The sequence below is a fragment of the Ictalurus punctatus genome, chromosome 5, assembly GCF_001660625.3.
Source record: "Ictalurus punctatus breed USDA103 chromosome 5, Coco_2.0, whole genome shotgun sequence".
In the NCBI taxonomy this organism is placed as follows: domain Eukaryota; kingdom Metazoa; phylum Chordata; class Actinopteri; order Siluriformes; family Ictaluridae; genus Ictalurus; species Ictalurus punctatus.
This window is the reverse complement of record NC_030420.2, coordinates 5,747,723-5,761,499: the sequence shown is the minus strand read 5'-3', so window position 1 is coordinate 5,761,499 and position 13,777 is coordinate 5,747,723. Positions and strand designations below refer to the sequence as shown.

The 13,777-nt window shown below is 43.0% G+C and overlaps 1 protein-coding gene across 4 annotated transcripts in view; it reads right to left on the bottom strand.

The window, feature by feature from the left end:
- The window catches only part of pdlim2 (PDZ and LIM domain 2 (mystique)), a 61,947-nt gene that overhangs the window by 34,673 nt on the left and 13,497 nt on the right, over positions 1-13,777 (bottom strand). For 3 of the 4 annotated variants that reach the window (XM_017468448.2, XM_017468450.3, XM_017468451.3), the window contains exons 2-3: positions 10,325-10,456; positions 6,149-6,300 (exon numbers count right to left, since the gene is read on the bottom strand). In XM_017468448.2, coding sequence (XP_017323937.1) covers positions 6,149-6,300; positions 10,325-10,417 — 245 coding nt within the window. In that variant the 5' untranslated portion in view covers positions 10,418-10,456. Of the gene's footprint in view, positions 1-6,148; positions 6,301-10,324; positions 10,457-13,328; positions 13,436-13,777 lie in introns of all 4 variants that reach the window. The other variant, XM_053680130.1, reaches the window with a different exon arrangement.

The window sequence follows — 13,777 nt, the reverse complement described above, 5'->3', positions numbered from 1 at the left end:
TTGTGTTTTGGGTTTTCAAAAAGGTGCTACAGAGAACTGGGGAGAAAGAAGAAGAAAAAAAAAAAGAAGCCACTAAAAAAACATTTTAATTGAACTTTAAGGGGGGAAACATCAAACTGTTAAATCATGGCCTAAACAGCTCTTTATGACTCCTAAGAAGGGTTCTTCTCTGGATCTGAAGAACCTTTTCGGCCATGTTTACTCAGAAGAGTGAATTCTGATTGAATTGCATGGTGTTGCAGATGGTTTCCTGTGTGCTCGACAGTGCTTGATCACTCCAACTATCTAATCTGCAAACTAATGAGACCTGTGAGACATGACCCGACATATCCAGCTAACAAAATTAAGAGCAAGCCTGTCTATTTGTTAAACGGCCCCTGACCCCATTGACTGGCCTTTGCTGAAGATAAACTGCATCACTACCAGGTAAAGGCTTTAGTATTTAAGCCTACAAAAGACATGCTTGGTGTGCGGTTGTGGGTTTGTATAGCTATACTGTTCAATAAAAATGCAACCAAGAGCGACAAAACCCACTTGCGCAAGGATTTCTGAAGAGCAAGCACTCGAACTGACCAGTCCAACTCTTGCCCGTTACTAAACAATGCACGTTATGATGCCTCCAAGATAAGTCCATAACCTTACATAATTACTGCACTCATTATCTTCATTAGCCTTTAACCTTTGACTTCTGAACTTTAGCAGATGGATGACCAGTAATGACGGGTCAGGGCCAGAGTTCCTGCGCAACAGGGATGCACCAGAAGGTAGCGCAGCCATAAATTCAGATGTTTCTCAAATAGCACATCGCTTTAAAACCTGCTCCGTGATTTAGCGCAGGACAACAAGCTAATGCTCACCATGTGCTTGGAAATCACACATGGAATGCTCAAAAGAGTTTGAACGGGTCAGGTCAACAATGCAAGACAAACCACGCTGCCGAAAATCAACAAAATAAACCCATAACCTACAGATCGGTGTCAAATAAATGTCTCAGGGATCGGTCTGAACATTCGCGTTCACAGCAGACAATTCCCAGTGAATCCACGCCGATTTCAGATTTCTCCGGCTTAAATCGGATATTTCGTCCAAGTTTGATCGATTTGACTTTTAAAAGTCAACACCTGCCAAATTCTATAAACGGACCGTGCGATAATGTGTTCTCCGTGTCAGAATATGTGACGAACATGGACTGTCTAGAAGACAGACTAATGATAGGCCAGTGAAAATGACTTCTGCTTACATCGATCAGCGCAACTGGACAGAAGATGGGCACGCGCACACGAACGTTCTTCAAAGTAAGCTTGAAGTAATACCAATACACTTCTGCTCGGTCCTTATGCCTATGGTTTCTTTTACTACTGTATTCGTTCTGCACGAGTTTTGTGCGATCTTATAAAAAAGGTCCTCCTACTTGGCCGCGTTCATCCGAGCACTACCACGTTATACATTCTAAAAAGAATTCTTTTACCATGTGCGATTTCTGACAGCAAAATTGGGCTGAAAAACCATACAGCGTGAACCCAGCTTTACTCGTATAGTCCGGTGATGATAAAAAGATCAGATTAGACGACAGGTCCAATAGTCAGCCTGATATTCAAATTGGACCATTATGGAATAAATAAATTAATAAATGCAGGGCTTCAAACTCGAGCTGCCCTTTTCACTTGACTCCGAGGTTGTCAGTGTTAGGATTACCATGGCCCTCTGCTGTATGACATCAGCGATCTTCGAAAGGTCTGGGGAAAATCTGAAACTGAGAGCCAGCTGTGACAACAGAGATGCGAGCTAACGAGCGAACGTGTTCTGTGCCATTAGACAGTCGAGCCGCAGTTATTCTTGAGCGCGCGTCTGGTACTTTTCGCCGCGACTCACGGCTGCGTTCGCTGGAACAGGACATTTCACTGATTGCTAATGACTTCACCACGTTTACTTGCCACTAATAGTTTTTAAAATCAAACTTTCTTTTTTTTTTTTAAATGACGCTGATTACAGTCTTCAAGATTCAGAAGCTTGTACCCAAACACAACCACAGGGCAGACACTGGGACTAGCTTTGCGATAATCATAAAGACATGGTTATATTACCTAACTCACAAAACGGTCAAAATCAGAGCATGTATAACCGATGACTAGAAAAATTCCTCTGGGAGATGAAGACCACATTTACAGTCAGCAAGTACACATATACTGTCGCCCCAAAGCATGCAAACGCACTGCGTTTCAGACCTGTCTCACAAATGAACAGCGAGGGGGAACCGAGCATGGGAGCATCGGAGAAGACGCGAGAGCGTGAAACAGATAGAGCAGGAATGAGCGCGAGAGTAAGAAGCACATGCTTTGCATTGAAACATCAAAGCGGCAGGCTCAGAAGCAGCTGCCTCTGTGGACAGGCTCCATTAATACTCACTTCACGGACCGGACTGGCCGGTCGCCGCTTACCGACGGTGCACTTTACAAAGTCCAGCTGCTGAAACAGGTGAGATTAGACCACTTTCAATGTGACGTATTCAACGGCATTCATCATGCACGCCAAGAATCTGTAACGGCGTCGGGTGTCGTTTTTGGCGCTTGCCGTTTTGTTGTTTAATCAATCATGTATTGTTGGAAATGACCTGACTGACGAGTGCTCACATAAAAAAAAAATAAATAAATAAAAAAAAGACCTTGGCTGAAAGCCCTTAACTTTCCACACTGGGTATGTGAGGTGATGGAAACGCCTCGTGTAGCTGAGGACGGATGTCTCGACAAAATAAAAAGGCCACACGAACGAGGCGGAACGTTTTAGGGGAGCGACGGTTTTAGTAAAGAGTTTTAAAGGCTTTTAAAGCCATTCAAACAACAACAACAACAACAACAACAACAACAACAACAGGGGGTTGCTTTCACAAAAAGAGCATTTTAAACTCCTAGAGTGACTCGGAAAGCATTTTTAGCATTAATTGCAGCTTTTACATTTAAACAAACATCCTCGTACTAGCTTGATAAAACATACACCAGAGGATAAACAAATGGATCAGATGAGTAGAGGGCTCCGATGTGTCGGAGTGACTGCCGAATTCAGAAAGAAAACCCTTTCCCATAGCGAAGAAATCCTCCGTAAAGTTCTCTCATCAGGAACGCAATTATTTCCGAATAAACGCTTAGCCAGGGACGCTTTAGTGACACTTTTGATAAAATTGCCAAGTTCTTACGGTGTGATAAGAGTGGGTATTGAACGACTGATTGAATGGCCGAGCTGACCTTAAAAATCACGTGAACATAGAGGACCGTTGAAGAACTGTTCAAGAACATCACACCTCTCTCATCTTCAGTCAGCGGGAAGACGTGAAAGTTACTGTTAATACTGTTACGCACTTGAGAAGGTAGCACCGGCAAAGCAACAGAGCCGGCCAGTGAGGCTCACACATACTGCACCGGAGTGCAACTGTCCACACAGTGTTGTTTCTGGACTGGACAGAGACATGAGGTCAGCACGGAAAAATCCACTTGCAGGGAGTGCACGGGTGTGTTTATACACCCCCTTCAGCTTTTCGCAGTCACAATAGACGGGTGCTTTTGTACAGATACGTAAGGAATGTCGACGTGGGCATACGGTTTTGAATACCAGGAGAAAGGCCAGTGTGTGTACTTCACATACAAGTTCAATGCGAAAAAAGGAAAACAAACAAAGTAAAGGGACGGCTCTATAAAAGTGTCAAAGAGCTCTAGAGACCAGGAGGTCCTCCGATTGTTCTCGTTCCTGGGCGGAGGAACGGTAGGGCAGGGGTCCGTATGCACGAAAACTCTGTGTATGTGCAGTGATTAGTGTTCTCATTCAAACACCATGAAGCTGGTTCACAGGGATGCCTCACATAACTTTTTTGCAAAAGCATGTTCAGGCTTTCCTGGAAGGTGGAACAGGCATGCCATAGGGGAGAGGCCTACAAAAACAGGGTGTTGGGAGGTGACTAAACTGGGTGAAAAATAAACAAATATACTGTAGGCAATACCAGAACAGTATTAAGAAAAGAAAACAAAAGCACAAGTCAAAATGTCTGAACATAGGTGTGACATGAACAGCAATCATTCATACTCTCATCACTCATATATGGAAACACTCCTAGTAGGGTGGGAATTGTGGTCCTTTTTACAGATCGATCGCTCGACAGACAACATAGCTGAAGAAAAAAATGCTTACTCGTATCGTATCGTATCGCCAGACCTGCCGACCTTTACGTTTTCCATAAGAGCTCCTCGGTTTAACAGTGGCGTACGCTACTCCAGTGAGTAATCGTGCAAAAATAAAACAGCAGTCTTTTTCTCCCAGATAGAATGGGAGATCAGCCAATCGAGCGATCTGAAATGATTTGCGCAGGTGTTTGAACTCGACAGCGTTACTGTGACTAACACCACCTGGGAAGCATCTCGCATGCGTTTTACCGAACTCGTGAGGCGCGCTCGCTTTCTGTCACTGCAAATAAATGTTGGGAGTTTATTCACTGTGAAACAAAACGGATCAAATGTCCAACTTGGCTAACATTACGCAAGCATGTCCTCTACATCGGTAAATCAGTTTTATTAGGGACGCCCCGGAGAAATTGGTCCGAAAACGGCACTTTCACTTGTTGGCTGAGAGAGAGAGAGAGCTTTGACCTAAAAATATGAGTGGCAAATTAACGGAGAGAATTTCGGCCATGAGGGGAAAAAAGAAAAAAAAAAAGAAAAAAAGTTTACCGCACACATTACTATTCCGTCTCAGTTCCCGACTGACAATATTGTTAAACCGTCCCCTACTCTCCTTAAACATGAAGTGGTGATGTGCTAATTGTCCTGTCTTTTCTTAAGGTATTGGTTCCTGAAGATAAAATCGGAAGAGAAAAGTCAGGAAGAGAGAAACATCTGGATGTTGGGCACGATTGGGAAATGAAAAGATGAAATTCTTAACCGTCAGTCCCTTCAGGATGCGGTGAATCACCAGAACATGACACGGAGAGTACGGAAAAGAACTAGTTTTGTCGTTAAACAGCAACTTAACAGCATAATTCTCTATTTACGCTCCCCCTCCTTCAATTTGACCAGTTTCCACACATCACGGCACATTTTCGTAGCCAAATCTAATAAACTATTAATAAGTCCTTGCTATAGCCTTGGCATCGAATAAAAGGCTCCAGTGCTCCTGCCTCTGACTGCAAAACAACGGTCATCTGTAAAGTCTCTAAACAAGACGTTCCCACCCCAATGCCAACGTGACCGGTGACGCTCAGCTTCAGGAATGTAGATTCGGATCAACGTTCGGGCTTGACCTGCTTAAAGGTGCGACCGTTATTGGAAACATGACCACGGTTTTGCGATTTCTATTAAAATAAATAAGTAAATAAAATTTTAAAAAACCCCACACACATCTGCGATTGGAAACGGTCTTTAAAAACGCTGCCCAAGCTCACTAAATTTTTTAATGATTTAGGTTTCGTTAATGAACTTGAATTGTTGGAAAATAAGCCTTTAAACAGCATGACGCATGTATTATGTGAGAGTACTCGACTGTGCATGATCATCCTAGTACTACTATATAATGGAACAAAAATAGATAACTGATGCAAATAAGCGGGGAAGGAAAGGTACAGAACTATAAAGGAGTTCTAGAGAAAATTTAGAGGTAGGCTGCACAAACACAAAGACAGAGGAAGAAAGAAAAACATGCAACAGCAGATGACGCCGGGAGAAAAGGAGAGATGCGGGGGGGAGAAAAAAAACAAACAAACAAACAAACAAAAAAAAAAAACGGGATGTGTAGCATCCATCCATCCATCCATCTTCTATACCGCTTATCCTTTCAGGGTCACGGGGAAACCTGGAGCCTATCCCAGGAGGCACAGGGCGGGGTACACCCTGGACAGAGTGCCGATCCATCACAGGGCACAATCACATACACATTCACACACCCATTCACACACTACAGACACTTTGGACACGCCAATCAGCCTACCATGCATGTCTTTGGACTGGGGGAGGAAACCGGAGTACCCGGAGGAAACCCCCGCAGCACGGGGAGCACACGCAAAATCGGGATAGGTGTTGGCAACACTATCTAGAAACGTTCTTGAAAGAGCACTTCCACCTGTTCTGAATGCTCTCGGGCGTGCGAGTATATACAGCAGTATGCGCGTTACCTCTCCACTAGCAGCTGCAGTCGTGTTGTGGAGTTCTTGATTTTGTTTTGTGCCTCTACGTTCAGCATGTCACCGGTGTTTTCTCCATTTATTTCCATGATTACGTCGCCGGGTTGGAGAGAGGCCTTCTCGGCTTTACTGCCGGGGTTCACCTGAAGAGAAACGCAAATCACACACAAGAGAGTCAGTCTCGTTACTGCAAAAGAAAACGATCAAACAAGGCAAAACTGGACAAAATCGGTCGCTCAGGACATACGGAGAAGCGACGGGGTCGGCTGCTGATGGCGTTCACGATCGTTTCTTGTTCGCTTGTACGTTAACCTATTGGCCAACATACTCCATCATTTTGAACATAACACCAGACGGTTCATAGATTTTTTTTTAAGGGGAAACGTGATGCTGTAAGTGTAGCTACTTGCTTCCCGGCACCTTGTGAGTCTTGCTAAGAACTAACAGAACTAATAATTAGTGGGATAAATGATCAGGGCCGTGAATCGCCCTCTTTTCAGACACACATCTCTGTACAATAAAACAGAAATAGATTTTTTTTAAACTCATTAAACAAGTAATGATTTGATACACTCCGATTCACTTCTGATCCGTTATGATTCGGTTCAGCGCCGATACGATTCAATCCAGTAAGATTCACTTGAGTTAAACTGCCCATGCACTGATGCATGGTAGGTTTGACTCAACAATTTTAAAAACATTTCTTCATTGTCCTTATTTTGTCTTACAATTGGAACTACATTCATTATGTTTGCTCATGAGGATGCACGTTTCATTAAAGCGTTCGTACAGCGTCGTGTATTTGGTAGGGCTGGGGCGATATATCGATATAATAATCGATATGGTGATACATGATGAGTGATACACTTTTGAGATATCGTTGGTATGGTGATTTTTTTTTTTTATGTTTTAATAATTACAAATTAAATGCTACTGAACGGATGCCGCTGATTTGACGTCATTTATTAAAATAAATAAATAAATAAATAAATAATTTTAAAAAGGCTTAATCTTGTGTCTTTGTAATCATTAAAGTAGCATCGATCTCAGTTTAAATTTTTTTGCGTGTGTTTATTTTACAACTGTTTTGCAGACAGTTTGTTAACCAAATTAGATATCGTGATATGATATTCTTGCCATATTGACCAATCCTAGAATCTGGCTTCCAGCGTAACCATCATGTGTCTCGATCCAACATGTTCTCGAGCACTATAGGTGCATGCCCTTGCAAATAAAGAAACCGACTGCTTCGGCTATCGCCTTCGACCTGCTATGAGTGTGGGATAGCGAGCTCTGGAAGGAACTGCTAGCTGTGGCGTTATCTATTGCGTGTTTAGCTACAGGCTTCCCTTTTGGTTAACATTACCCTACACCTCCTTCCTAGGTGTGGAGCAAGGCTTGTGGCTCTGCCAGTGTATTTTACAGCAGTCTTGCAAGTTTCTATTGAATTTGAAGTAGTTCAAAAAAAGAAAAAGAAAGACACCCTCTCTCTTTCTCTCACACACACCCTCATTAAAAATGAGAACACACAGCAAATCTGATATAAATTAAGGTACTTTACTATGTTATACATTGCAAAAAAATTGCAATGAACCTGCTGGCTAGAGAAATGCCACAGCCCTCGGTCACTGTGGCACACTAACTTGCATGCTTCAATACTAAACGACGTCACACAGAATTGGCTAACGTGCTTGAACCTTAGAGTTCTCTCGACGCAGATTCGGCCTGTTCGGCCGTCCGACGACTAAAATCTGTGCTACTGTGAGCTCTTGCGCAGTGCCCTGTAAGGGATAAGAGCCAGGCTAGTAAAAAGGTTAACACTGTTGTCAGATCCTAGTCTGTACTGTGTGTCGCCACGGTCTCCTCTGATGTAGACAGTGTTACACAGTAGGCTGTGTGTTCAAACCCCCAGGGTATCCCAAAGGAAACCATAACGAGCTCTTTTTAAACTAGAGTCAAATAAAATAAATAAATAAATAAATAAATAAATAAAGCTCAAGACCCACAAGATCAGAGCGGCTGCTAAACGACGGAGTGTAACGAGATGCAGGCGCGCACACAGGCACACACCATGCGAAACAAACAAGACAATGACGTCTTAAGAAACAAACCTAACAAAGGCTGCTCTGCTGAGACTCGAGCGCCAGTCAGACTCCACTAGTCAATAAGGGTTTCAACCCCATTACAAGAGGAAACCACACACACACACACACACACACACACACACACACACACACACACACACACACACACACACACACACACACACACACAACCTAAAAGCCTCCAAAAACAAAATGGCAGAGTGCCCTAAATGCCAACCAAAGTTGTTTTTCTCCTTGTGTACCGAGAGTGTGGGGGGGCGGGGGGTAAAGGTGCCATGTCAGTGGGCACTCGAGTGGTAATTAACGGTCACCACAGAGACCCACAATACAGTGTGCCTCGTCCCATCATTCCACGCCTCGTTTCACACAGACTAAAGATGCACCCTCTTTCATTCCCTTTATAAGATATAACACAAAAAGAAAGAGAGATGATGAAAGCTCTTTAAAGTCTCACGTACTGTACGCAAGATTAAGAAATGCCACATCGGCGGGAGAGGAGGAACTCGGACGTGTACCCATGCCAACCCCCTTGCTACTTCAGTGATCCCGGTTTCACTTCGCAGCCCCTTTGGGAAACGGTTAAGAAGCACAGATGAGGCTCCAGCCATGCAGTTCACTTCTACATCACATGCTCAGCTGTGATGTTCCAAAACGCTTCCTTAATATTTACGACCAAATCTGACATCACTCCATGGAAATCATGCTGCTTCCCCTCTCACGTGACTGCTTCTATCGTGACAGCTGGCTCCAGGAGCATGCTGGTACTGGCCTGTTGGCGTCCAAGAATGTCAGTGGTGGTTATACAGAAAGAAGAAAAAAAACCAACATTAAGTGTTTGAAGTTCATGTGGACTGCGACAATAAGAAAGGCAGCAGCATTGCAAGCTGTAACGACCGTTTTTGTCCTGTGGTTGAAACATTGCTCGAATTTAAGAGGGAATATTCTAAACTCTAATAATCCCGAATAACAGAAATACGTCTCTACGTCCGACATCAAGCTCATCTACATCATATAAACTTGGTATGAGCAAAGCGCTGATCCAGTCCTTAAAGCACAAATTGTCGCAACCTACATAACGTGACTTTTTAACCGACTAAGGGGATATATATTTCAGAAGAACAGCGTTGACTCCTCCAGTAACGCTCCAGAGACGTGCAAAACTGTTCCCGAGGCCCACTAAAGCTGTTCTGCCAATTTGTGGTGGACCAACACCTTACTAAAACACCTTAATCGCTTCGTTTTGCTTAACTTGTCTGGCTTGATGAAAAAGGATGAAAAGTTTCAAGCCGTTCTCACTAAAGCATATGTCGCAAAATCTGGCTCGCGTATGTTGCCTAAGACTGGCTTTCTTCATCGGCCAAGATGGAGGGCACGAAATCATCTGATCCCAATCTGTAGCTGATCAGGCCTTCCGAGCAAAAAGTAGGGATTACTTTAGAACAGTGACGTCCAGAAGAAAAATACATGTATGACCACATTAATGCATAACACATGAAGGAAACGGTGGCACGGCAACGCACCAAGACGCAGAACTACTTTACTACCTTAATTTAGTTCCTAATGCGAGTCGTTCGCAATGTGTTTGCGATTTCTTAATCTTCGGCTGTTGGTGCGTATGACCTTTTAAAAGGATCATGGGTAAAAACGACAATCAAGCTGCATCAGTTTTCATTGTACCAGCTTCTACCCCAGCGTTCGTTTTCCATTATTCATCGTTTCCTCGGTACAGTACAGCTAGCCGTTCTGGGGCAAAACCAGGATATCCTTACTCGCAGCCTGTTTATAGGCAACTCTCAACTCACGTCCTGCCCTCCTACAAGTAGACTTTACAATAGAGCATTGGAAAAAAAATTTATCTTGTAAAAAAAACAACAAAAAAAACAAAACAAAACAAAAAAAAACCCCACAACAATAGCTCGACCATTAGAAAAGGCATTTTAATCTTTCTGTAATCAAGGAGCTTCCTCTACAGCTAGCCCGCTAGACAGACAGGAAACATGAGCATGAGAATTTGGCTATTGTTTCATGAGCTTGTTTTAGGATTACCAGGTGAGAACGTTACCTTGGAGACTGTTATGGCCTTCTTGAAGTCCCGCCCACCAGATATTCTGAAGCCCCAGGGAGACGGGCCAGCCAGGTTCATTGTGAAAGCCATGATGAGACCGCAGCACGCTGTGCACCACCTTATGGAGCTCTGTAGTCAAAACATGAGAGAGAAGAAACTTCAGTTAAATGTTCACATCAAAACACTAGAAATGGGGTGTGTGTGTGTGTGTGTGTGTGTGTGTGTTTTCATTGACGTTGTGGTGTCAGATGGGCTGATTCGAGTATTTCAGAAATGTCTGATCTCTTGAGATTTTCACAGACACACCAACCTCGAGATTTTTTTACACAGAGTTGTGCGGAAAAAGCAATTCAACTGACGTGACTGATTCGAGCGGACGGGACGTCTACAGTAACACAAATACAGCCTCTCTTTACAACCGTGGTGAGCAGAAACCCACCGCAAAATATGGCAAACCTAGAGGCGGGTGGGCTACGACAGCAGAGGACCACATCTGGTTCCACTCCTTTCAGCCTACAACAGGAATCTGAAGCTGCAGTGGGCACAGGCTCCACAAGTGCAGATGCGCACAAGTGTTCTTAATCTCGCGTCGTTTAAAACGCTGCTCACCTCCGACACAAAACTGCCCAGCTTGGAAAAAGCCACAGCAGACCTAACCGGGAGAAGAAGTGCGGTTACTCTCGCTGCGCATCAGTCAGGGTGGTCTGCTTTGAGCCACAACGCGGCCTTATTTCCGACGTGAACTGAATCCTATTCTTCTCGGAACAAGCCTGCAGGGTAAGCGTCGCTAGCTCCTGAGGAAAATAAACGGCTGTGGGAAGTGTGGCAAAAGGAAGAGGAGAGATATTTTGCAGGAACTGGAACATCTTTCTCACACTCGACATGGAATCAAATAGAAATCTAGTAAACCAGACTGGGATAGACAGAGAGAGAAAGAAAGAAACACTGGTGTGAACATTGCTGACAAGAAAATCCTAGTGGCCAGAGAGAGAGAGAGAGAGAGAGAGAGAGAGAGAGAGAGAGAGAGAGAGAGAGAGAGAGAGAGAGAGAGAGAGCGCGCAACAGAAATTTACCACAAAAACACTAACGTATGTCGATGGATTAGACAGCTCCTTTTTTTTTAGGTTGCGTTGCCAAGTACCAGTAACTTTTTTTTTTTTTTTTAATGTTGTGACCACTACTTAATCAGCAGGATCTCAAATTTGCATTTATTTATTAATTAAAAAATAATAAATAAATAAACAAACAAAAGACCCCACAGTCCGACCTACTTGGATTTTACGATTGTTAATTCATAGGTCAAAGTTCACCTAGATACACACATCCCTCATTCTTTCGTCTTCAGTGAAATAGCTTTCCTGTCGGGTGAATTTTATTCCCGTTTGGTCCATTTCTCGGGGGGGAAAAAAAAAAAGAAAAAAAAAAGCGGAAAAGTGTAGTTTTCCGGTGGCTCCTGTATCACCGCAGCAAGGGATCGAAAACTGTAAACGTTACCGCTAAAACTTCAATACTTCACCATATATATCAATACAGTCAGCAAGACACGGCCCATTTTCTCAATATTAAAACAATCGGTGAGAAATAGAACCGTTCCTGACTTCATAATCTCATACAATGCTTTATATTCCATAAACCGTTCATGGCATTGACGCCAAACGGACATCCTTAAAATGTGAACGCGGCTCAGGACTTCAACCCTTCGCCAAAAAATAAATAAATAAATAAAAAAATAAGGTTCGACTTCTTGACGTTACTCCCATCATTCGGTCCTCTGTCGGATAATATTATGACTGCTGTTACAAAAGCACAACTACGAACGAGTGTTTCTAATAAGAAACCATGGCGAGCTGCCATGTTTTTGTTGTTCTTCCTCCATCATTTCCACTGCGTGCGTCCAACACTTCCACCACAATCCACCCGAAGCATTCCTTGCGAAAGCAAAATAGCAGCCGCTCAACCAGGCGCAATTCAGTTTAGAGGAGGAAGAAAGAAAAAAAAAAAAAAAAAAAAGGAAAAAAAATTTACACACACCACTTCCAAAATATTTCAGCTGTGCGAGTCAGTCGTTAGAAAGCGCTGGATATGATGTATTAATGTCAGACTGATTAATCCGGTTACATAAATGCTTTTTCAAACAGATAAGCCAAATTCAATTAGAAATAAAAATGACATTAGCTGAGGTTTTATTAAAACAAAAGGCTAACTCTTGCTGTTAACAACATGATAACCTGGAAAGGTCAGACTGCTAAGTAAACGTGTAGCCAACGGGTAATACATACTGGACATGACACTCGAGAACCCTGCTGATAACCTACTCAACCACTGGGGTCAACAATCCAGAATTTATCTCTCAAAAGCCAGAAGGACAAACTTGCACCTTAAAGGATCAGACAGCATGCAAACACCACGATGTTTGATTTGATCATCTCGAGGACAAGATGCTTACTACAGCTGTGAATGAAATCTAATCTCACATTTTACCCGTCAATGGTTGGCTTTTCATCTCGGATATGTTGGGAAGTCAGGATCTCACAATGTTTACTTGTCCAAAGTGTACGATGGACGTGGAGTCAGAGACGTGTCGAGATGTTTACGTAATGGAAAATATGGGAATGAACTAAAGTTTTCGGGTGTTTTTTTTTTTTTAAACAAAATACTAATCCAACATAACCTCATAGCATCATAACACCATGGGAGAGGTGGTCCAGCAGGTGGACCGTGAGAGAAAAGGAGCTTTACGTAATACAATAGCGTTGATGCTGTCATGTAGACACGGACAGTAAATAGTGTAGGTATGATGACCATTTGGGTGCTGCCGTGGGAGGACTATGGGAGTCGAGTGAACGTTACGCTTCATGACCTTATGACAAACATTCTGCTCTAATCGCAAGTACATTACGCAATTTAAACACCATAACACGGATATTGCAAAATGAGAATCGAGATCTTCAACAACATAAGAGAGACGTTCTTTATCTCAATTAGTTCACTACGGTCTCACCTAACTGACAGTCTCCTCCTGATAATAATGATTTGGTTTTGCTCGTCTGTTTTTTGGTTCCCGTCTCCTTTAGAAATCCAAAAACGCATACGGCCCAGGCTTCTAACCTATAAGCAAACAGAAAATTACGCTCCTCTTCAGTTTTGAGCATGTTCTGCTAAAATGACAACAAAGTCAGCTGCCTTTTTTTGCGCCATGTACGCGATGAGCGAGTTCTACATTACAAATTTGGAAGAATCATTTTACAGTTTAATAACCTTGTGCGAAATGACAGCTACCAAGTCCAAGGCCTTTTATTTTACTTTTTTTTTTTTTTACTCAAGGGCGATGGAGCAATCGTGAAGGATCCCCCTGAATCTGGCAACACTTAAGTCCTTGCCTTTGTTTGAATTAGTTGAAATTTAGGAAAGCCACCATTTCCCATGATCATTACAACTGAAATGATTTGA